General features: G+C 42.8%; 1 protein-coding gene across 1 annotated transcript; it reads left to right on the top strand.

Annotated features, from left to right (window-relative positions):
• Positions 1–792: 792 nt before the first annotated feature.
• Positions 793–23,202, top strand: LOC124152230 (ribosome biogenesis protein bop1-B-like). The gene is made up of 20 exons (XM_046525090.2): positions 793–907; positions 2,176–2,313; positions 3,219–3,374; positions 3,894–4,045; positions 4,595–4,712; positions 5,284–5,385; positions 5,566–5,700; positions 7,199–7,309; positions 7,791–7,952; positions 11,154–11,234; positions 12,406–12,475; positions 13,469–13,601; positions 14,763–14,869; positions 16,991–17,073; positions 17,299–17,409; positions 18,449–18,523; positions 18,927–19,029; positions 20,344–20,428; positions 21,167–21,274; positions 21,939–23,202. The coding sequence occupies exons 1-20, from the start codon at positions 839–841 to the stop codon at positions 22,090–22,092; spliced, it is 2,253 nt and encodes a 750-aa protein (XP_046381046.2). The 5' UTR covers positions 793–838; the 3' UTR covers positions 22,093–23,202.
• Positions 23,203–24,955: the final 1,753 nt, after the last annotated feature.

The raw sequence follows: 24,955 nt of genomic DNA, 5'->3' as shown, positions 1-24,955 counted from the left end.
CCACGCCCCCGTAAAGGTGCAGTTACTTCACTACGTGTGCGTATCATGTGAACAGTCTAGTACCAGAACAGACCCGTGGAGATCTGAGTTAGAATAGGTCTGCAGCAACCCATGCTTGTCGTACGAGGAAACTAACGGGATCGGGTGGTCAGGCTCGCTGACTTGGTTGATTCGGGTCATCGTATTCCAATTGCGAAGATCGATGCTCATGGTCAAGTCTTTGAAAGGCATTTAGAAGTGATACACATAAGGAAGAGAATTTATGGATGTCAACTTCTTTATTATGAGGAACACAACGTTTCGGAGTATATACTTACTCCTTCATAAGGTGATGAAGGCGCAAGTATATACTCCGAAACGTTGTGTTCCTATTAATAATAAAGAAGTTGACATCCATAAATTCTCTTCCTGATGCTCGTGATATCAATCACTGGATTGTCTGGTCCAGACTCGAATATTTACAGACCGTCGTCATATAGCTGGAATGTTGCTTAGTGCGGCGTTAAACAACAAACAAACTAGTAGTACCAGAACAAAACAATTTCTGCGTTTATTATAGTATTGTACGTCCGCTTCAATGAATATTGAATTACCTCCCCTGTCGTGGATCTTATTTTAGGAGGCGCGTGTAGCCCCAGTAAGTACACACAATTGATAAATATCTTCATGATTATATTTAAGTTATAATGTAAAAATATTCTTTACACATATACCAAAGTGTATCGCTTTGTTTCCATAGTTACAACAGATATGTTGTATTAACAATTGGTGATAGATCTTATATGAAATGGTACAATGTTTACCGACTTTATCCCGTAGTACTGACTACAACGTGCACATGTTCAAGAATATGGCTACCAAAAGAAAACATGTGGTTGCTGCAACCGAGGAAATTACTGACAACTCGGTAAGAGTATATCTCAGACTCGCGATTGTATACGTTAGGTATAGGTATGGGTGTGTTGTACTCGGTCGATGTGGTTCGTAGTTGCAACTGGCTGTATAGTGTGATAAAATACGAGCGATGTTGGAACCTGTAGCAGTTGACTTGTCACGAATTTCCGATAATATAATAGCGTTGATTTTAACCGGTTTATCACAGTCAGTCATCGATTATGTTAGAAAAGGTCACTATGATGAAGTGCGCGGTACCAGTTGTATCTTATAAGTTGTTCCTTATGGCATTCAATGCACGAAGCTGATGTCGGTGGTGATGGTGACGATGATGTCAGTGATGATGAGGTTGGTGATGATAAAATAGGACCATTTCATTTTCTGATTCAAATATATTAATTAAACTGTGAAACTAAAGCATGCTTTGATGATGTTATGTGAAGTGGAACAATAATGTTGAAGAATAAATGATTCACACTGATCATGTGTAGCTTGACAGCGTATTGGTTTTTTTTAACACTTTTCATTTTGTTATACGTGTTCAGAGCTTGAAACATTCTGTGTCTGTTTCAAAACTTTGTCATATGTTTACCGTGTGTATAATATTCATTCAACAATGGGAAATTTGGGAAAATACCACATTCGGATTAGTCAGTCAAGGGTTTCAAATGGCAATAATAACCTCTGTTTGAAACACACAGCCTTCCAATTGTGGGCGCTCTTTACCTTGTTTTGAGTTTGTCATGGTAGAATAGATATACACAAAGTGTTTTCAAATGAAGTGCAATGTTTCTTTAAATTGAGAAATATTAGAACAGAGGAATGTGCATTTGGTCCACACTTTGACCCACACTACTAATCATGCTCAGGAATTTATCCACACATGCTCAGAGGCCGATATTTGGCCCCAAGTCTGCAGGAAATGTCATTTGAAATTCCCAATTTGGAACTAAAAAGTTTCCAATTCATGTGACAATGTATTAATGTATATAACTAATAACTAGTTTATGGCTTTGTAGAAGTAACCTGTATTTACTAATAACAGACCAATAAATAGGAACAGGTTTTATATTATTGCATCAAATGCAAATCTCAAAATATCCCTGAATTTAAGAAAACATGAAATTTTAAAAATCTCCATTTTTGAACAAAATAACAAAAACATTTCCCAATTTGTCCATCAAGGGCACTTAGTTAAAACTCCTAGATAAGTCCCTGATGCTTGTCATGCCTTTGCCTCACTTTCCCCAACCATGCTGACGTTACTGTGTGGATGTTCAGGCTGACATCCTGAACAAACATGCCTCTGATGACGGACGGGATGATGAAGGGTTCTCCGATACCACCGACTCTGAAGAAAGTGTGTACTCCGGACTGGAGGATGAAGAGGATACCTCAGATGAAGAGCCTGAGGATGAGGTGAGTTGTGTGCATCGCTGTGTGAGTGTACAGACATCTCGTCAACATGGCCAATTAATCATATGTCTGTCAAAAATGTTGCCGGTTCGGGTATGTTTATCATGTTTATAGTCACATTGGCATTATGTTGATGGTTGTCCAAATACCCTCAAGACAAGACAGATATACACCATGGACTTTGCTGGAGACATTTGTCGGAGAATGGTCTTTAGAACATTTTCATGATTTATAAGTTTTGATAGGTTGTTCTTCTATTCCAAATTCATAAAAAATATCTTTAGAGCATGGCAGTCTGTCAATGTCCTTGAACACAATGTAGAAAATATACTGACCTGAAACCCTGATAAAAGAATGTCCTGTAATTTATAATCTAATTTTGTCATCATGAATATTTTCTAATATTACTGATATGCTTATGTCATTTGTCTCTCCGAAATCACTGCATGTCAGTGACCGGTGTAATTCCGGGGTAGAATAGGTCTTCAGCAACCCATGCTTGCCCTAAAAGGTGATTATGCTTGATGTAACAGGTGACTAATGGGATCAGGTGGTCGGCTCGCTGAATTGTTTGATGCATGTCATCGTATCCCATGATCGATGCTCATGATATGAATCTCTGGATTGTCTGGTCCAGACACGATTATTTACAGACCACCGTCATATAGCTGGAATATTGCTGAGTGCGGCGTTAAACAACAAAAAAACAAAGCATGTCATGGTGTGTGGTAGGTGTTTGAGAGAAGGACTGGTGGAAAGTGTCGTGACCTTGAACATCTGAAAGATTTGAAATATTTTTATTTTTGACTGCATCTTCTTTTCACCATGTTATATGCTCTGGCATTATTGCAGAGAGAAAGTTGCCCTTTTTAAGACAAACATTCAACATTCTTAATATTTTTCTTCAGAGTGATGAGGAGAATGAGGACCGGGATGCAGATGGAAGAAGCGAAGGTGAAGGAGTTGCCCCCAGAGATGAGACGGAGTCGACCCCCTCAGGCAGCGCCGCTGCCGATCAAGTTCCACAGACAGACGAATATGAACATGATTCATCTGATGAAGAGGTAGGCAGGAATATCGTTAAGCTCATCAGTTAGATGAATGCATTCCCTTCCTATTGTAGTGAGTGAGTGAGTTTGGTTTAATGGCGCTTTTAACAGTATTTCAGCTATATCACGGCGTGTAAGCTTAAGGTGGGAGGAAAGCCCAAAGTGATGCAAGTCTGAAATGTTTATAACCTGGGTGTAATCCACGAGCATGGGTGTGGTTCTGTTAAACCTAGAAACATTTTCGGATGAACCAGGATTCGAAACCCATTATCATGATTATCAGGTTTCTAGCATGTCCAAAGGACGCAACCCTCCATGAAGAATTATGGTGCCTTAGACGACTTTCCCCCTTTCTTTTGCTAAATAATGGTAAACTGTGATTCTGATGCTTTCGTCTTTCACAAGTTCTGCTGATGAGTTCCTGATCTAAATTCAGATGATGTTTGGTTGCAGTTGTACCTCTTCTTACCATCTATTCTTGTCGTAAACATGTTTAAAAAATGATTTTTATTTGATGGAAACATTCTGTTGTAGGATATTCGCAACACAGTGGGCAATATCCCCATGGAATGGTACCGAGAGTATCCTCACATTGGCTATGACATCTTAGGCCGGCGCCTCATAAAGCCAAAGAAGGGAGACGAACTCGATGAATTCCTCAACAAAGTTGATGATCCTGACTACTGGTGTGTATGCCATTGGCAGATATTGTGTTGCCTTGATTGCCTCTCCATCAATTTGTAATGAAGGATACCTGGTAGTGGCTGGGACATGTTTCACTGAAAAACAATACTTTTAGGGGGTTACTTCCATATGGTAGACATTGTTTGATATTTTATCATGTGAAATTCACATTTTGCTGTGTTGTGATTTGTTCCCTTTTGTTTATTTGTTTAATGTTGCATTCAGCAATATTCCACCTATATGACGGTGGTATGTACATAATCATGTCTGGACCAGACAACCCAGTGATTGACATCTTAGGTTTGAGCCACTCCATCAACAAGGTCTGAGTCTGACCACCCAATCCATTTTGTCATCTCTTTCGACAAGCATAGATTGCCGAGGATCAATGATCACCTAGAATCCACAAATCATCTTACAAATGAATACAGTTTGGTGCTTTTGATAAAAGTAGGAAAAATGAGCCGATGGGCATTATGATCCATTACTACCAGAATATGACATGAATACGTTGTGAATACAGACTGATGATTTGTCATTGTCATTACCAGGAGGACTGTCACCAACAAGCTGACTGGGCAGAATGTGGTGTTGAGCAAGGAGGATCTCGATCTGATCAACAACATACAGAGGAGTCGCAATCCCATGGGATCTGAGACCATGTTCCAGGTAGGAAGATATGTCGTAATCCCATTGGATCTGAGACCATGTTCCAGGTAGGAAGATATGTCGTAATCCCATTGGATCTGAGACCATGTTCCAGGTAGGAAGATATGTCGTAATCCCATGGGATCCGAGACCATGTTCCAGGTAGGAAGATATGTCGTAATCCCATGGGATCCGAGACCATGTTCCAGGTAGGAAGATATGTCGTAATCCCATGGGATCCGAGACAATGTTCCAGGTAGGAAGATATATGTCGTAATCCCATGGGATCCGAGACCATGTTCCAGGTAGGAAGATATATGTCGTAATCCCATGGGATCCGAGACCATGTTCCAGGTAGGAAGATATGTCGTAATCCCATGGGATCCGAGACCATGTTCCAGGTAGGAAGAAATGTCGTAATCCCTGGGATCCGAGACCATGTTCCAGGTAGGAAGATATGTCGTAATCCCATTGGATCCAAGACCATGTTACAGGTAGGAAGATATTTAAGTCGCAATCCACTGAGATGTACCTGTACTAGTAGTGGACCTATGCTATAAGTGAGAATACAGAAAAGATGTCCCTGTTTCAGCCCTGGATCGAGTACTTCACCAACGAGACGATGATCCACCCCGTAACCGCCCACCCAGCACAGAAGAGAAGCTTCATACCATCTAAGTGGGAGAAGTTGAAAGTAGGTTGTCAGAAGTCTTCATTGAACTAATTAACTGAAATCCTGATATACACACTCCTCAAGGATAGTTGTGTGCTTGTCCTATCATCCGCCCTACAAGAAATGTACACTCAGACATCTAATTAGATTAAATGTCATGTGAGCTAATTGCGATGACTACGGTGCGTGCTGTATGTGCAGGTGGGTCAGATGGTGCACGCCATCAAGATGGGCTGGATGAAGCCACCCAAGGTGCCGGACAGTGATGAGGAAGAGAAGGAAGAGCCAGAGGAAGAGCAGCCGACTTACTTCAACATCTGGAAGGATGACGAGGAGGTGCAGTGTTCTTGTATATACTACTCAGGAGAAGTAGGGGAACACCCTTGTATATACTACTCACTAGAAATAAGGGAACACCCTTGTATAAACTACTCACGAGAAGTAGGCCAACATCATAACTGTATAAACTACTCACTAGAAATAAGGGAACACCCTTGTATATACTACTCACAAGAAGAAGGGGAACATCATAACTGTATAAACTACTCACTAGAAATAAGGGAACACCCTTGTATAAACTACTCACAAGAAGAAGGGGAACATCATAACTGTATAAACTACTCACTAGAAATAAGGGAACACCCTTGTATAAACTACTCACGAGAAGTAGGCCAACATCATAACTGTATAAACTACTCACTAGAAATAAGGGAACACCCTTGTATATACTACTCACGAGAAGTAGGCCAACATCATAACTGTATAAACTACTCACTAGAAATAAGGGAACACCCTTGTATATACTACTCACGAGAAGTAGGCCAACATCATAACTGTATAAACTACTCACTAGAAATAAGGGAACACCCTTGTATATACTACTCACGAGACGTAGGCCACTATCATAACTGTATAAACTACTCACTAGAAATAAGGGAACACCCTTGTATATACTACTCACGAGAAGTAGGCCAACATCATAACTGTATAAACTACTCACTAGAAATAAGGGAACACCCTTGTATATACTACTCACGAGAAGTAGGCCAACATCATAACTGTATAAACCACTCACTAGAAATAAGGGAGCACCCTTGTATATACTACTCACGAGAAGTAGGCCAACATCATAACTGTATAAACTACTCACTAGAAATAGGGTAACACCCTTGTATAAACTACTCACGAGAAGTAGGCCAACATCGTAACTGTATAAACTACTCACTAGAAATAAGGGAACACCCTTGTATATACTACTCACGAGAAGTAGGCCAACATCATAACTGTATAAACTACTCACTAGAAATAAGGGAACACCCTTGTATAAACTACTCACGAGAAGTAGGCCAACATCATAACTGTATAAACTACTCACTAGAAATAAGGGAACACCCTTGTATAAACTACTCACGAGAAGTAGGCCAACATCATAACTGTATAAACTACTCGCTAGAAATAAGGGAACACCCTTGTATATACTACTCACGAGAAGTAGGCCAACATCATAACTGTATATGCTACTGACGAGAAGTAGGCCAACATCATAACTGTATAAACTACTCACTAGAAATAAGGGCACACCCTTGTATAAACTACTCACAAGAAGAAGGGGAACATAATTGTATGTGCTACTCACAAGAAATAAGGGAACATCATCTAGATATATACTACTCACTAGAAATAAGGGAACATCTGTGGTCTGATTGGATTTGTTTGAGATATGGTTGGGGTGGTTAACTAAAATGTGGAATGTTCAGGTCCGTAATGTATGTATTACTTCTTGACGTTGTAGCTGCAGTCTTCTGTGTGTTGTATGGCATGATGCTTGTTTCAGCCTGAGATAACGCGGCGGTACCGACAACACATCCCTGCCCCAAAGATGTCCCTGCCTGGCCATGAGGAGTCGTACAACCCCCCTTCCGAATACCTGCTGACTGAGGACGAGGTGAGGATGTGTTTGTGTGTAGGTGGGTGGGGAAAGGGGGGGAGTGGTACACCCTCACTCTGAATACCTCCTGACGGAGGATGAGATGGGGATGTGTTTGTGTGAGATGGGTGGGGCAGTCATACAACTCCCCCTCTGAATACCTGCTGACCGAGGAGGAGGTGGGGACGTGTTTGTGTGAGATGGTTGTAGGGTGGGTTTTGTTGTTTGTTTGTTTGTTTGTTGTTTCACACTACACTCACTCAAGCTGTATGACGACGGTCTGTAAATAATCGAATCTGGACCAGATAATCCAGTGGTTGACATCATGAGCATCGATCCACGCAATTGGGATATGATGACATGCATCAACCAAGTCAGCAAGTCTGACCACCCGATCCTGTTAGTCGCCTCTTACGACAAGCATGGGTTGCTGAAGACCTATTGTAACCCGGAATCTTCACAGGATGTGGGTTTTGTAGCAACCTTATTGTATTTTCAGGAGAAGAAATGGCAAGAGCAAGAACCTGAAGATAGAAGATTAAAGTTTTTGCCACAGAAGTATTCTTCCCTGCGCCTGGTCCCCGGGTTTGCCAGGTTCATCCAGGAGAGGTTTGAGAGATGCCTTGATCTGTATCTGTGTCCGCGCCAGAAGAAGATCAGGGTGAGTAGTCCGGGCCCACTTTCATTAAACGATCTTAGCACTAAGATGATCGTAACTCCCATACTTTTACATAGATCAGGGTGAGTAGTCTGGGCCCACTTTCATTAAACGATCTTAGCACTAAGATGATCGTAACTCCCATACTTTTAGATAGATCAGGGTGAGTAGTCTGGGCCCACTTTCATTAAACGATCTTAGCACTAAGATGATCGTAACTCCCATACTTTAACATAGATCAGGGTGAGTAGTCCGGGCCCACTTTCACTAAACGATCTTAGCACTAAGATGATCGTAACTCCCATACTTTTAGATAGATCAGGGTGAGTAGTCCGGGCCCACTTGCACTAAACGATCTTAGCACTAAGACGATCGTAACTCCCATACTTTTACATAGATCAGGGTGAGTAGTCCGGGCCCACTTGCACTAAACGATCTTAGCACTAAGATGATCATAACTACCATACTTTTACATAAATCAGAATGAGTAGTCCGGGCCCACTTGCGCTAAACGATCTTAGCACTAAGATGATCGTAACTACCATACTTTAACATAGATCAGGGTGAGTAGTCCGGGCCCACTTTCACTAAACGATCTTAGCACTAAGATGATCGTAACTCCCATACTTTTAGATAGATCAGGGTGAGTAGTCCGGGCCCACTTGCACTAAACGATCTTAGCACTAAGACGATCGTAACTCCCATACTTTTACATAGATCAGGGTGAGTAGTCCGGGCCCACTTGCACTAAACGATCTTAGCACTAAGATGATCATAACTACCATACTTTTACATAAATCAGAATGAGTAGTCCGGGCCCACTTGCGCTAAACGATCTTAGCACTAAGATGATCGTAACTACCATACTTTAACATAGATCAGGGTGAGTAGTCCGGGCCCACTTTCACTAAACGATCTTAGCACTAAGATGATCATAACTCCCATACTTTTAGATAGATCAGGGTGAGTAGTCTGGGCCCACTTTCATTAAACGATCTTAGCACTAAGATGATCGTAACTCCCATACTTTAACATAGATCAGGGTGAGTAGTCCGGGCCCACTTTCACTAAACGATCTTAGCACTAAGATGATCGTAACTCCCATACTTTTAGATAGATCAGGGTGAGTAGTCTGGGCCCACTTGCACTAAACGATCTTAGCACTAAGACGATCGTAACTCCCATACTTTTACATAGATCAGGGTGAGTAGTCCGGGCCCACTTGCACTAAACGATCTTAGCACTAAGACGATCGTAACTCCCATACTTTTACATAGATCAGGGTGAGTAGTCCGGGCCCACTTGCACTAAACGATCTTAGCACTAAGATGATCATAACTACCATACTTTTACATAAATCAGAATGAGTAGTCCGGGCCCACTTGCGCTAAACGATCTTAGCACTAAGATGATCGTAACTCCCATACTTTTAGATAGATCAGGGTGAGTAGTCTGGGCCCACTTGCACTAAACGATCTTAGCACTAAGACGATCGTAACTCCCATACTTTTACATAGATCAGGGTGAGTAGTCCGGGCCCACTTGCACTAAACGATCTTAGCACTAAGACGATCGTAACTCCCATACTTTTACATAGATCAGGGTGAGTAGTCCGGGCCCACTTGCACTAAACGATCTTAGCACTAAGATGATCATAACTACCATACTTTTACATAAATCAGAATGAGTAGTCCGGGCCCACTTGCGCTAAACGATCTTAGCACTAAGATGATCGTAACTACCATACTTTAACATAGATCAGGGTGAGTAGTCCGGGCCCACTTGCATTAAACGATCTTAGCACTAAGACGATCGTAACTCCCATACTTTTAGATAGATCAGGGTGAGTAATCCGGGCCCACTTGCATTAAACGATCTTAGCACTAAGATGATCGTAACTCCCATACTTTTACATAGATCAGGGTGAGTAGTCTGGGCCCACTTGCATTAAACAATCTTAGCACTAAGACGATCATAACTCCCATACTTTTACATAAATCAGGGTGAGTAGTCCGGGCCCACTTGCATTAAACGATCTTAGCACTAAGATGATCGTAACTCCCAAATTTACATAGATCAGGGTGAGTAGTCTGGGCCCACTTGCATTAAACGATCTTAGCACTAAGACGATCGTAACTCCCATACTTTTAGATAGATCAGGGTGAGTAGTCCGGGCCCACTTGCATTAAACGATCTTAGCACTAAGATGATCATAACTACCATACTTTTACATAAATCAGAATGAGTAGTCCGGGCCCACTTGCGCTAAACGATCTTAGCACTAAGATGATCGTAACTACCATACTTTAACATAGATCAGGGTGAGTAGTCCGGGCCCACTTGCATTAAACGATCTTAGCACTAAGACGATCGTAACTCCCATACTTTTAGATAGATCAGGGTGAGTAATCCGGGCCCACTTGCATTAAATGATCTTAGCACTAAGATGATCGTAACTCCCATACTTTTACATAGATCAGGGTGAGTAGTCTGGGCCCACTTGCATTAAACAATCTTAGCACTAAGACGATCATAACTCCCATACTTTTACATAAATCAGAATGAGTAGTCCGGGCCCACTTGCGCTAAACGATCTTAGCACTAAGATGATCGTAACTACAATACTTTAACATAGGCTTAAGATAGTCTTAGCGCTAAGATCGCTTTGTGCAAGTGGGCCCTGATGTCTTGTCTTGTCTTGTCTTCTACACACTGCCTTCCTCCATCATCCAAAGGGCCATTGGGTAGCCTTATGGTTAAAGTGTTCCCTCGTCATGCCGAAGGTCCGAGTTTGATTCCCCATGGAGAGAAGCATGGCCTTTCGGAACCATGACAATACACTGTGACAGTGTCCCAATGAGTTGTTTCCCCTTACCGTCCGAATCAATGATTGTACCGCCAGTTGTCAAGCTTGGTTTACAGCGCCACCTACCTCCTGGGGTTTCCAGGAAATCCTTAAGGTCACTTCAGGGGCAATGGAGGCGCCATACTCACTAACTCATGGTCTCTTGGAGCTTCATTCAACATGTTCAAAACTCTCTGAACTTTTTGTTTGTGTAAAAACTGGTAAAACAAATACTATGCTCCACAACTGTATTTGGTAAGGTCTGTGTTTATTTGTGGAGCTATCTGTTGGTTTTGTTCAGTGATTGACACTTGGTACCTTTTCCAAATCCTTGCAAAAACTGGATTTGTTTTATCCAGATGAATGTAAACCCAGAGGATCTGATCCCCAAACTGCCCAAACCGAAGGAGCTGCAGCCATTCCCCACCACACAGTCCGTGGTAAGTACAGTCATTGGGGGTAGATGACTGAAGTCAGCTGTCAGTATTGTACACACTTTCCTCCCTCATGTTCATAAAGCTGACTTGTCGAGATATAACTGAAATACGGTTCAAAGCCATGTTAAACTCACTCACTCACTCACGCACGCACGCACGCACGCACGCACGCACGCACGCACGCACCCACCCACCCACCCACTGCAAGGCACACACTGAAAATTGAACAGTTGGATATTGCAGCAAATGGCAATCATATGAAGATCAGATGTTATTTCTTGCTACCGCTAACAAAGATCTGAGGACATCCCATTACAGATCATGTCAGACTGACTTTTCGCGAATCTTGACCGACCAATGGAATGACTGAAAAGAAGTCAACATTAGCCAATAAGAAGGCAGCTATTTCGTGTTTTACGGCACTAGTTTCAAACTGTACAATTTGAACTGAATTTGAAACTGAACATTTATTGACAATTTCTGAATTAAAAAATTGAAAACCATTGAACATTCAGGAATGGCTGATAGGTGGCCTAGAGTGTATGGATTCAGTCATAAAGCCTGTATCTGTCATTCGGAACACCCTGTGTTATATCTTAGGTTGCATGATTAGAAAATACATGCCGACTGTCACTTTCACGATCTGGTAAGCAACACTCTGATAGGTCGGATGAAAGGTCATTATGATGTGACCCGTAATAGGATGTCCTCAGATCTTTGTTTAGTGGTAGCGAGAACTTATCTGGTTTTAATGAGATCGTACGAACAAATGGAGGAAATAGAATGATGATAAAACTCTTGAGGTGAAGGTAAACACTTGTAGCACTGCTTATCGGGCACACTTCTGTCTTATCCTAAATGGACTTTGATATTTATTTGTGTTTATCGAGGTATAAACATAAACAATGATTGAACATACTGTGTAAATCAAAGTATGCACCCCATTCTTCACTCCATAAAAGCAAAACATATTGAACAAGTTGAAGGCAAGTCTTACAAATAAATAAGTCAACAGTAATGACTTCAAAAACTGCTTATTGACTCATTAACTCACACAAAACTGTACAAGCTAAGTGTCATTGTTCAGCCCAATAATGTATCTCATCCCACCTATTCTAGGAAGAGCTGTGTATGGAATGTGTGTGTACATGTGTTGTCTTTGTTGTTCCTGTAGATCTACAGGGGCCATGAGGGGATTGTACGCTGTATCTCCGTCGAGCCCAGCGGTCAGTGGTTGGCTTCAGGTGGGTACCTTAATCTGCTTCTACCACTGTCTACCTGTGTGTTTTAACCTTAATCTGCATCTACCATTGTCTACCTGTGTGTTTTGACCGAATCTGCATCTACCATTGTCTACCTGTGTGCTTTAACCTAAATCTGCTTCTACCATTGTCTACCTGTGTGCTTTAACCTAAATCTGCATCTACCATTGTCTACCTGTGTGTTTTAACCTAAATCTGCATCTATCATTGTCTACCTGTGTGTTTTAACCTGAATCTGCATCTACCATTGTCTACCATTTCGCCCCGATTATGTTTCAACTTCATGTTTCCAAGTTTGTCAGCACCATACCCGTGCTCATGGGTTTCACCGAAGTGGTAAACATCTAAGACCTGCATCACTTCGGGCTTTCCTCACACATTAAGCTGACACACCGTAATATCACTGGAATACTGTTAAAAGCGGCGTTAAACCCAACTCACTCACTCACTCCCTGTATCAGCTCACATGTGTAGGGATCATATCAGTGCAGAATGAGGACTTTGTACATTTCCATGTAGCAGGAAATGCCCTTTGCAAATCGTGGCCTCTTTGGGTTTCCCGGTTAGAATTGGTCCCCAACAACGTGTGTCTGTCACAACCGGCTTAGGTCAGACTTGATGTCATGTAAACATGCCCCATGGGTGTGTATTGTTGCTAATAATATCAATCACTGGATGGTCTGGCACAGACTTGATTATTTACAGGATGCTGTCATTACGCTAGAATATTGCTGTGTGAGGCGTTTAACACCAAACTCATGCACCCACATGCAAATCTTAACAGTCGTGTATCATGGTACAACTCTCTGTGTTGTACCCAGACTTGCATCACCTTCATCGTCCTGTACAGCTGGAATATTTATACAACAAACTCATACTCCCACATGCAAATCATGTATCTTAACAGTATCTGCGTATCATGGTACAACTCCCTGTATGTACCCGGACTTTCATCACCTTCATCTTCCTGTGCAGGTTGTGATGACAAGACGGTGCGGCTGTGGGAGGTTGCGACCGGCCGGTGTATGAAGACGTTGCAAATGGGGGAGAAAGTGAAAAGTCTGGCATGGAACCCCAACCCAGCTCTCTGTCTCGTCGCCGTCGTCCTGTAAGTAGTCCGTCAGAGAACGTGTTGTATAGTTGTCACATATACCCCTCGAAGAACATGTTGTATAACTGTCACATATACCCCTCGAAGAACATGTTGTATAACTGTCACATATACCCCTCGAAGAACATGTTGTATAGTTGTCACATATACCCCTCGGAGAACATGTTGTATAACTGTCACATAAACCCCTCGAAGAACATGTTGTATAGTTGTCACATATACCCCTCGGAGAACATGTTGTATAACTGTCACATATACCCCTCGAAGAACATGTTGTATAGTTGTCACATATACCCCTTGGAGAACATGTTGTATATCTGTCACATATACCCCTCGGAGAACATGTTGTATAACTGTCACATATACCCCTCGGAGAACATGTTGTATAGTTGTCACATATACCCCTCGAAGAACATGTTGTATAACTGTCACATATACCCCTCGGAGACCATGTTGTATAGTTGTCACATATACCCCTCGGAGAACATGTTGTATAGTTGTCACATAAACCCCTTGGGGAAACATGTTGTATAACTGTCACATATACCCCTCGGAGAACATGTTGTATAGTTGTCACATATACCCCTCGAAGAACATGTTGTATAACTGTCACATATACCCCTCGAAGAACATGTTGTATAGTTGTCACATATACCCCTCGGAGAACATGTTGTATAACTGTCACATATACCCCTCGGAGAACATGTTGTATAGTTGTCACATATACCCCTCGAAGAACATGTTGTATAACTGTCACATATACCCCTCGGAGACCATGTTGTATAGTTGTCACATATACCCCTCGGAGAACATGTTGTATAGTTGTCACATAAACCCCTTGGGGAAACATGTTGTATAACTGTCACATAAACCCCACGAAGAACGTTTTTACATGCAGCAGTGATCATCAGTGTCCAATACCACCTGAAGGTGTTTGATAATCATTAGTGGCTGATAAGGGCAGCGTAATACCATACTCACTAGTTGTGCTAATAATTTGAAAATTATCAAACATAGACCTCAGGAAATCATGGTGTTAGATTATGAGATAACGCAAGTCATTTGGCGACAGTCGCTTACCTTCTGTGTTAACAGAAGTCTGTTTGTAACAATTGTTTGTTATATTTGTCACTGTGGTTACACAACCCTTGGTTACAGAGAGCAGAGTGTAGTTGTGGTGAACCCAGGACTGGGAGACAAGCTGATCGTGTCCAACACTGACACCGTTGTGGCGGCCTTCCAGCCTCCCCAGGAAGAGGCGGCAGGTAAACAGCCTGGACTCTCACATTCTTCTGACACACAGCCCCATGGGGATTGCGGGTTGAACTGGTCCCCAGCAACCTATGCTGGTCTCCCTGTGGGGATTGTGGGTTGAACTGGTCCCCAGCAACCTATGCTGGTCTCCCTGTGGGGATTGCGGGTTGAACAGGTCCCCAGCAACCTATGCTGGTCTCCCTGTGGGAATTGCGGGTTGAACAGGTCCCCAGCAACCTATGCTGGTCTCCCTGTGGGGATTGCGGGTTGAACTGGTCCCCAGCAACCTATGCTGGTCTCCCTGTGGGAATTGCGGGTTGAACAGGTCCCCAGCAACCTATGCTGGTCTCCCTGTGGGAATTGCGGGTTGAACAGGTCCCCAGCAACCTATGCTGGTCTCCCTGTGGGGATTGCGGGTTGAACTGGTCCCCAGCAACCTATGCTGGTCTCCCTGTGGGAATTGCGGGTTGAACAGGTCCCCAGCAACCTATGCTGGTCTCCCTGTGGGAATTGCGGGTTGAACAGGTCCCCAGCAACCTATGCTGGTCTCCCTGTGGGAATTGCGGGTTGAACAGGTCCCCAGCAACCTATGCTGGTCTCCCTGTGGGGATTGCGGGTTGAACAGGTCCCCAGCAACCTATGCTGGTCTCCCTGTGGGGATTGCGGGTTGAACTGGTCCCCAGCAACCTATGCTGGTCTCCCTGTGGGGATTGCGGGTTGAACAGGTCCCCAGCAACCTATGCTGGTCTCCCTGTGGGGATTGCGGGTTGAACTGGTCCCCAGCAACCTATGCTGGTCTCCCTGTGGGGATTGCGGGTTGAACAGGTCCCCAGCAACCTATGCTGGTCTCCCTGTGGGGATTGCGGGTTGAACAGGTCGGGTTGAACAGGTCCCCAGCAACCTATGCTGGTCTCCCTGTGGGAATTGCGGGTTGAACAGGTCCCCAGCAACCTATGCTGGTCTCCCTTTGGCAATTGATTGATAGCTGTGCAGGTGTTGATTGATTGCTATGCAGGTGTTGATTGATTGCTGTGCAGGTGTTGATTGATTGCTATGCAGGTGTTGGTTGATTGCTGTGCAGGTGTTGATTGATTGCTATGCAGGTGTTGATTGATTGCTATGCAGGTGTTGATTGATTGATGTGGAGGTGTTGATTGATTGCTATGCAGGTGTTGATTGATTGCTATGCAGGTGTTGATTGATTGCCATGCAGGTGTTGATTGATTGCTGTGCAGGTGTTGATTGATTGCTGTGCAGGTGTTGATTGATTGATGTAGAGGTGTTGATTGATTGCTATGCAGGTGTTGATTGATTGCTATGCAGGTGTTGATTGATTGATGTGGAGGTGTTGATTGATTGCTATGCAGGTGTTGATTGATTGCTATGCAGGTGTTGATTGATTGCTATGCAGGTGTTGATTGATTGCTATACAGGTGTGGATACAGGTGTTGATTGATAGCTGTGCAGGTGTTGATTGATTGCTATGCAGGTGTTGATTGATTGCTATGCAGGTGTTGATTGATTGCTATGCAAGTGTTGATTGATTGCTATGCAGGTGTTGATTGATTGCTGTGCAGGTGTTGATTGATTGCTATGCAGGTGTTGAATGATTGATGTGGAGGTGTTGATTGATTGCTATGCAGGTGTTGATTGATTGCTATGCAGGTGTTGATTGATTGCTATGCAGGTGTTGATTGATTGCTATGCAGGTGTTGATTGATTGCTGTGCAGGTGTTGATTGATTGATGTAGAGGTGTTGATTGATTGCTATGCAGGTGTTGATTGATTGCTATGCAGGTGTTGATTGATTGATGTGGAGGTGTTGATTGATTGCTGTGCAGGTGTTGATTGATTGCTATGCAGGTGTTGATTGCTATGCAGGTGTTGATTGCTTGCTTTGCAGGTGTTGATTGATTGCTATGCAGGTGTTGATTGATTGCTATACAGGTGTGGATACAGGTGTTGATTGATTGCTATACAGGTGTTGATACAGGTGTTTATTGATTGCTTTGCAGGTGTTGATTGATTGCCATGCAGGTGTTGATTGATTGCTATACAGGTGTTGATACAGGTGTTGATTGATTGCTATACAGGTGTTGATACAGGTGTTGATTGATTGCTATGTTTCACAGGGAAGAAGGTGCCGGTGGAGTGGGAGTTGTGTACAGGCAAGGAACATCAGAGCGGCTTCCGACTCAGGATGAAACATCCAAAGGTAGAGTGTACAACAATCTTATTGAGATCAGATCTTTACCATACCTCCACAGGACAGATCAGGTGAACTTTCAGCCAATCTGCACGAAGGCTTCTAAATTCTCAGTACAAAGGCTGACATTTGGTTGTCCTTGCTGAATATTTCTAAAAGTGTCATAAAACAATTCTCACTCCTTCACACTATCAAGTTGATTGTTTGGCTAATGTCTGTTTGTGCTGGTGACAGGAAGTGTCGTACGTGACGTGGCATGGCAAGGGAGACTATCTAGCCACAGTGATGCCGAAGGGAGACAGTATGTCAGTCCTCATACACCAGCTGTCCAAGAGGAGGTCGCAGGTACGTGTTAGGGAGACAGTATGTCATACACCAGCTGTCCAAGAGGAGGTCGCAGGTACGTGTTAGGGAGACAGTATGTCATACACCAGCTGTCCAAGAGGAGGTCGCAGGTACGTGTAAGGGAGACAGTATGTCAGTCCTCATACACCAGCTGTCCAAGAGGAGGTCGCAGGTACGTGTTAGGGAAACAGTATGTCATACACCAGCTGTCCAAGAGGAGGTCGCAGGTACGTGTAAGGGAGACAGTATGTCAGTCCTCATACACCAGCTGTCCAAGAGGAGGTCGCAGGTACGTGTTAGGGAAACAGTATGTCATACACCAGCTGTCCAAGAGGAGGTCGCAGGTACGTGTTAGGGAGACAGTATGTCATACATCAGCTGTCCAAGAGGAGGTCGCAGGTACGTGTTAGGGAGACAGAATGTCATACACCAGCTGTCCAAGAGGAGGTCGCAGGTACGTGTTAGGGAGACAGTATGTCATACACCAGCTGTCCAAGAGGAGGTCGCAGGTACGTGTTAGGGAGACAGTATGTCATACACCAGCTGTCCAAGAGGAGGTCGCAGGTACGTGTTAGGGAGACAGTATGTCATACACCAGCTGTCCAAGAGGAGGTCGCAGGTACGTGTAAGGGAGACAGTATGTCAGTCCTCATACACCAGCTGTCCAAGAGGAGGTCGCAGGTACGTGTTAGGGAAACAGTATGTCATACACCAGCTGTCCAAGAGGAGGTCGCAGGTACGTGTTAGGGAGACAGTATGTCATACATCAGCTGTCCAAGAGGAGGTCGCAGGTACGTGTTAGGGAGACAGAATGTCATACACCAGCTGTCCAAGAGGAGGTCGCAGGTATATGTTAGATTGATTAGTTCGCCAGTACAGATGCAATGATGCTGGTAAATTGTAATCGTTAATTGTTCTTCTGGATCCCTGAAATGAATAATAAGGAATTCTTCATAGGAAGTATTTTGTAGCTGAGTAAAGCACTTGGCACATTGATGAGGCACCAAGTAGGTCTGATCATGATGTCCTTCTGTTACAGAATCCATTCTCCAAGTCTAAAGGTCTCGTGCAGAAAGTGGCCTTCCATCCCATACGTCCATATTTGTTTGTAGCTGTAAGTAACACATATCTACATCACGCTTATATTAATCAGACCTGTTGTAGCTGGATTTGTCTCTGAGATTGATAAAAACCCTCAATGAAACAGTTTCTGTGTGTCACTCACACATTATTGGTTTTCGGCCATGAACATTTGAATATGTCCCGGCCGTGGGTCTATTTAACACGAGAATAAAATAGGGTTAGAATACAGAATAGCTGTGTACACCGAGTCAAGGCGGGGCCACACACAGGTTAGTGTTTCAGTTGTTAAGAGTTAAAGTTGATCAACAAGAAAGTTCATTGGTTGGGGGCATCTGAAAGTGACCTTGCTTTCCTCCCACTTGGAGAGGACTAATCGTGATATAACGGAAGTATTGTTCAGCAAGATGTGAAGTATTGTTCTGATATTGTGACAGACCCAGCGCTATGTGCGAGTGTACAATCTCCTGAAGCAGGAACTCACCAAGAAGCTCATGACCAACTGTAAATGGGTGTCAAGTATGGCCGTTCATCCTGGAGGTAACTTTGTAGTTTCTTATGATTTCTTAGTTTCTACTTGAGTTTCCCTTACGAATTCTTTGTTATCGAAGACAACTAGCGAAGATTTAATCTCCAAATATTTTTTTTAGATGAAATCGCAGTGCATTGTTGGACAGACTCACTCACTCACTCACTCACTCACTCACTCACTCACTCACTCACTCACTCTACAACCCGACCACCGACCACTCTCTCCTTTCACAAATGCAGGCAAAGCAAGTGTAATTATGTCTCCCCCAGAATGGAGGGAGGCATATTGTTTTTGGCACGGTTCCCGTCAGCATTGGCGTCGGCGTCGGCGTCGGCGTTCCCACCGTTTCCGGACCATAACTCAGAAACCGTTTAATATTTTTGCGCGAAACTTTGTATACACATTAACCCAGCACTGAAGTGGTGCCTTTTGCTATTTAGAGATTTTTGACATTTTTATTTTTTCTCGTTTCAATGGAGATAAGTTGAACATAGACTCTGAATGGGGGTAAGCTTGGTTTCCGGACCATAACTCGGAAACCGTTTAATATTTTTTTGCGAAACTTTGTATACACATTAACCCAGCACTGAAGTGGTGCCTTTTGCTATTTAGAGATTTTTGACATTTTTATTTTTTCTCGTTTCCATGGAGATAAGTTGAACATAGGCTCTGAATGGGGGTAGGCTTTGTTTCCTGACCATAACTCAGAAACCGTTTAATATATTTTCGCGAAACTTTGTATACACATTAACCCAGCACTGAAGTGGTGCCCATTAGTTGTTTGAAATTTCTAGGAGTTCTATTTTTGTCTCTGTTATTTAGTAATGGAGGGTGGGAATGAAGAGATGGGGTTTAACGTGATTAAACGAATGAATGGGAGTTAGGGGAGTCGGGGGAGACATATGTTTTTACGAGTAAAAACACTTTCTAGTTTATATTAATTTTCATGATGGCTTAATGAGACGTTTGTAGGTCATGAGTCAAATTCTCTTGATGTATCTTGAAAAAATGAACTGGCACTCTCAGGGCATGTATAAGAGTGATCATTCCTCACACATGATGGTCTTTTGATCAAACAGGGTAGGGTTCCCATGGGGACTCCGTGTTTGAGTGGATCAACATTTAGTGACTTGGTTCATCATACCCTGATGACATAATATCAACCACTGGATTTGTGGTCCAGATTTGATCATTTACATGAATATTGCAGATTGTGGCATGAAACAACAAACACACACTAACAGTCTGACATAGCTGGGTGTGGAATGGTAAACCTGTTCTTCTGCATCCTAATTTCACAAAATGTATCCTATTGTTTCCAGGAGACAACGTGATAGTCGGCAGCTACGACAGCAGGTTGAGTTGGTTTGACCTTGACCTTTCCACCAAACCCTACAACACTCTCAGGTCAGTTGAACATGTCAAGTGTACACATTCTGCCAATGTTTGGTACTGAGAACATCAACCTATAGATGTGATATAAAATAGTTGTATAAAATAACAAGATAGTTCAGTGACACTTTGTTATTTTGACATATCGTTTTACTTCCTTGTCTTGTTGTCGGCATAGTGTTACCAACACTCAGCATGATCTACGGAGAACTGGTAAGTATTATATACTTCAGTGTGAAAGACTGAGTTTTCCGAAGTTGAGAAAAGTGATATTTTCATTGCAGTTAACATAACACTTGATATTTCACTGCTGTGAACATAACACTTTGACAGAACTGTGGTGATACAAGAGTTACTTCCCCTCAAATTGTCTCCCTTTATCGTATGTGTCTGGCCCGTACACAAACGGTTGACTTCTTTTGACGTTAGTTCCACATTAACAAGGAAAATAATGACAGTTGGCCAATTGTGGAGTAAATATCGCTTCTTGTCGTTTGTTATTCTCTTGAAAAAATTTATCGAGATTTCACTGAATATGAAAGTGTATGTATTGACTCCACTGATCAATCTCATTCAAATCAAATGGGATGGCCTCAGATGTTTGTTTAGCGGTAGCAAGTACTAAGATCTTATTTTACTGAGACTGCTAATGAGTTGGGAGGACAATAGGTGAATTAAAACTGAACTATTGCCATCCAGGTGTGCATGGTAAGATGCTGCTACTTAACTTAACCAAATTATGTCCCCTTACAGACACCACAAGAAGGCGATCCGGCAGGTGTGTTATCACAGGAAGTACCCGCTGTTTGCTTCGGCCTCTGATGATGGGTCTTTGATCGTCTGCCACGGAATGGTCTACAAGTGAGTACCTTGCTAGTTCTGTCCGTGGGATCTACTGTACATTCTGGGTGATATTTATGCAAGTCTAGGAATGTGTGTGACAAGAAAAAAATACACTCATTTTAACAATAGCCAAAGGGACCCATTATTACACTTGCCAACCGATATTACAACTTTGACCGAATATGAAGAAAGGTCCCATTCCATGTCAATCAGGGGCCATGCAGCCATGTTGTTTCAGCCTTGTGTCTCTCAGTAAATGTTAAAAACTAGGACAACTGATACTATACAACCAGTTATGTTAAGGCAGTATATTATTTTATCAGAAAGGCAAAGCATTATGTATCAGGAATGATAATATTCTGCAGAATTGGCTACATGCCATTTGTTGGCTATATGATACATGCCATTACAATATACTCCTAAATCATATCGTCTCCAAGATTCCCAGCTAACTGTCACTGTATTTTAGAAAAGAACATTCTTATCCCGGAATGTATGGCACTTGTTGAAAGTAGTTCTGTAAGGCTGACCTCCCTTGCAAATAATTAGGTACCAAGTTTTTTGGGCTGGTTGACACAGTCATGTGACTGATACTATTGAGAGTGGCAAGCCAATTCATTTACTCGATGTAATCATCCTGGTCCTTGTGGATCTGAGACATGTTTCTGTTGTACTGTTTCAGTGACCTGCTCCAGAACCCCCTCATAGTGCCTGTGAAAGTGTTGAAGGGTCATGTGACCACCGGTGGACTCAGTGTATTGGACTGTGAGTTCCACCCCACACAACCCTGGGTGTTCTCCAGTGGAGCAGACGCCACAATCCGACTCTACACATGATCCAGTACGACACGATCCATCTCGACACAAGAACCATTCGACACATGATCCAGTACGACACGATCCATCTTGAAATCTGTTCCATCTTGACACATGATCCAAGTTGAGAGCTCCATGATAAATGTCCATCTTGACATGCTCCGATACGATTTGATCCAGCACAACACACTATCCAAGTTAAAGTCCATGGTGCCAATGTGAAGAAAACAGTTTAAGATCAATCTAACAAGATGCTGAATGTATGTACAAGCTGCTCTGCTCTGACTAGATTCCTCACCTCCAGGACACGACACCGGTCAGGAATGGCAGAGAACGGCAGCCTCGGCCTTCCACAGCAATCAGAACACTACGAGTCAGTGTTATAAGTATGTGGAACTAATTCCTTTGTGGAACAAGCTTGTCTTTGTCACATGACTGTTGATGGAATTATAGATCATGGGTACTTTTAGCCAGAAGATGAGCAAGTATGTTGACGTCACAATACAGTCACCTACTTCTTGTATTGTTTATTGTGTACCAAATAAATCGTAGTTTTTCTCTACCAGTTACCATGGTTACTGGTGCAAGGTTTTACCCTGACTTTCAAAATTAATTTTAAGTGTTCCTCCAGGCAATATGGGAGACCTATACAGTAATGTGATGGTACATTACTTCTGAATGTAGCCTGGAATGAAGCCATGATCATGTGGACAGTGGTCATGATTGATGGAGGGAAAAATAGAATAACTGCTCTTGATGTGCAGTAGGCACACTGAATATTATTGTCCTTCTGGATGCAGTATTTTTTGTTTCTGCATCCATTCTCAACATTTGTGCAGACTGGATTCCATTTGTGTTGCGTAGAACTCGTTGGTGTCACATGCTCTCACGAATGTCATGCCACACCACGTGGGTGGGTGGGTGTTGATACAAGACAAGGGATCGTTCCTTGTGGCCATCTCTCACTCAGGGTCACCAACATTGGGAGGAAGGAGAATAACAAGAGACACTTCCGGTAGTGTCGGTGTAAATACCATGGAATATTAATGGTGTATAAACATTAGTCCTGGTCAAGACTCCATGCAAATAGGTGTACATAGAAGTAACAGTTAAATAAATATGAATGTGCAATGTTTTTGTTTGACTTCATTGACTTTTCATTTGAGATGATGCTTACTTCTCAAGTCCAGAGTTGAGTTCATCATACAAGGGATGGATGTCATCACTTCCAAAACAAAGCTATGGTCAGTGATTTGGTCCAGAGTGTTCATCATATAATATTTGTTTGTTGTTTAATGCCACACGCAGCAATATTCCAGCTATGTGACAGTGGTCTGTAAATAATCGAGTCTGGACCAGACAATCCAGTGATTGACATCATGAACATCGATCCACACATTTGGGATCGATGACCATGATGACATGCATCAACCAAGTCAGTGAGTCTGACCACCCGATCCTGTTAGTCACCTCTTATGACAAGCTTGTACCTTGGTTGTGTTCATTGATGCCTATGCTATCGACCATAAGTTTATCTGATCAGGACCCTGTTTTATCTACAGGCTGCTGTGATATGCCGACGGCACAATAAAACAACACTCACTGGACTGGAGGGGGTCAATGTACAAACTTTGCAACTCATTCCTGGGAATTTCTCAGGCTTGGTACCCATACCTAGCACAGTACCGAAATAATAAATGTCTACGACCTGTGTCAGTTTCAGCCTCCCTCCCACAATGAACTGACATGCTGTGACATACGCAAAACACTTTACAAAGCAGAATCCATCTCCCGCTCTCATAACTTCATAGCCAGTTAGAAGCACCAACCCCCTCCCCCACCACATTCACTCATCATTGCTCACCCCTGAATCCTGAGTACTACTTACCCGTCAACACATATTTCAAAAGCATTGAGAAAAGGGTGTGATTTGAAAATAAATTACTGAAAAAACTTAAAATTATGAAAGATTTTTTATGTACACCATTATATTTTTTTATAAATGATTCTGTGGACCACATACGATATTTTTTGCATCCCATGTACTACACTGGTGAGTCCAAAGTTAAGGGAAGTCACACTGAATATGTCTCGAAGATTGGAGATTCCTACTTTCTCTAATCATAAAAGGGGTGGTGGGGTAGCCTTGTGGTTAAAGTGTTCCCTAGTCACGCCGCCGAAGACCGGGGTTCGATTCCCGACGTGGGTAAAATGTGTGAAGCCCATTGGTGTTCCCTGCTGTGATATTGCTAAAAGCGACGTAAAACCATACTCACTCACTCACTCACTCACTCACTCACTTCATAAAATTAATGCATTCACTTGTCATGCGGAAGACCTGGGTTCGATTCCCGACATGGGTACAATGTGTGAAGCTGTGATATTGCTGAAAACAAGCATAAAACCATACTCACTCACTCTAATCATAAAAGACAATAGCATTTACACCTTCACAGATCATCCAGACATTGCCGCTTGTAGCCATTTAAACATTTTGTTGGTTGTCATCTTAACAGCTACACATCTTACTGTACACATCGATGCACCCTTGTCTGAATCTGACGTACATGACAACACTGCGGCTCCTACAAACGATGCACCCTTGTCTGAATCTGACGTACATTACAACACTGTGGCTCATACAAACGATGCACCCTTGTCTGAATCTGACGTACATGACAACACTGTGGCTCTTACAAACGATGCACCCTTGTCTGAATCTGACGTACATGACAACACTGCGGCTCCTACAAACGATGCACCCTTGTCTGAATCTGACATACATGACAACACTGCAGCTCCTACAAACGATGCACCATTGTCTGAATCTGACGTACATTACAACACTGTGGCTCATACAAACGATGCACCCTTGTCTGAATCT

This window comes from Haliotis rufescens, unplaced genomic scaffold (assembly GCF_023055435.1).
Source record: "Haliotis rufescens isolate VD_foot unplaced genomic scaffold, xgHalRufe1.0.p SCAF_30, whole genome shotgun sequence".
Lineage (NCBI taxonomy): Eukaryota > Metazoa > Mollusca > Gastropoda > Lepetellida > Haliotidae > Haliotis > Haliotis rufescens.
The sequence above is the reverse complement of the archived record's forward strand: the minus strand, read 5'-3'. Positions and strand labels throughout refer to the sequence as shown.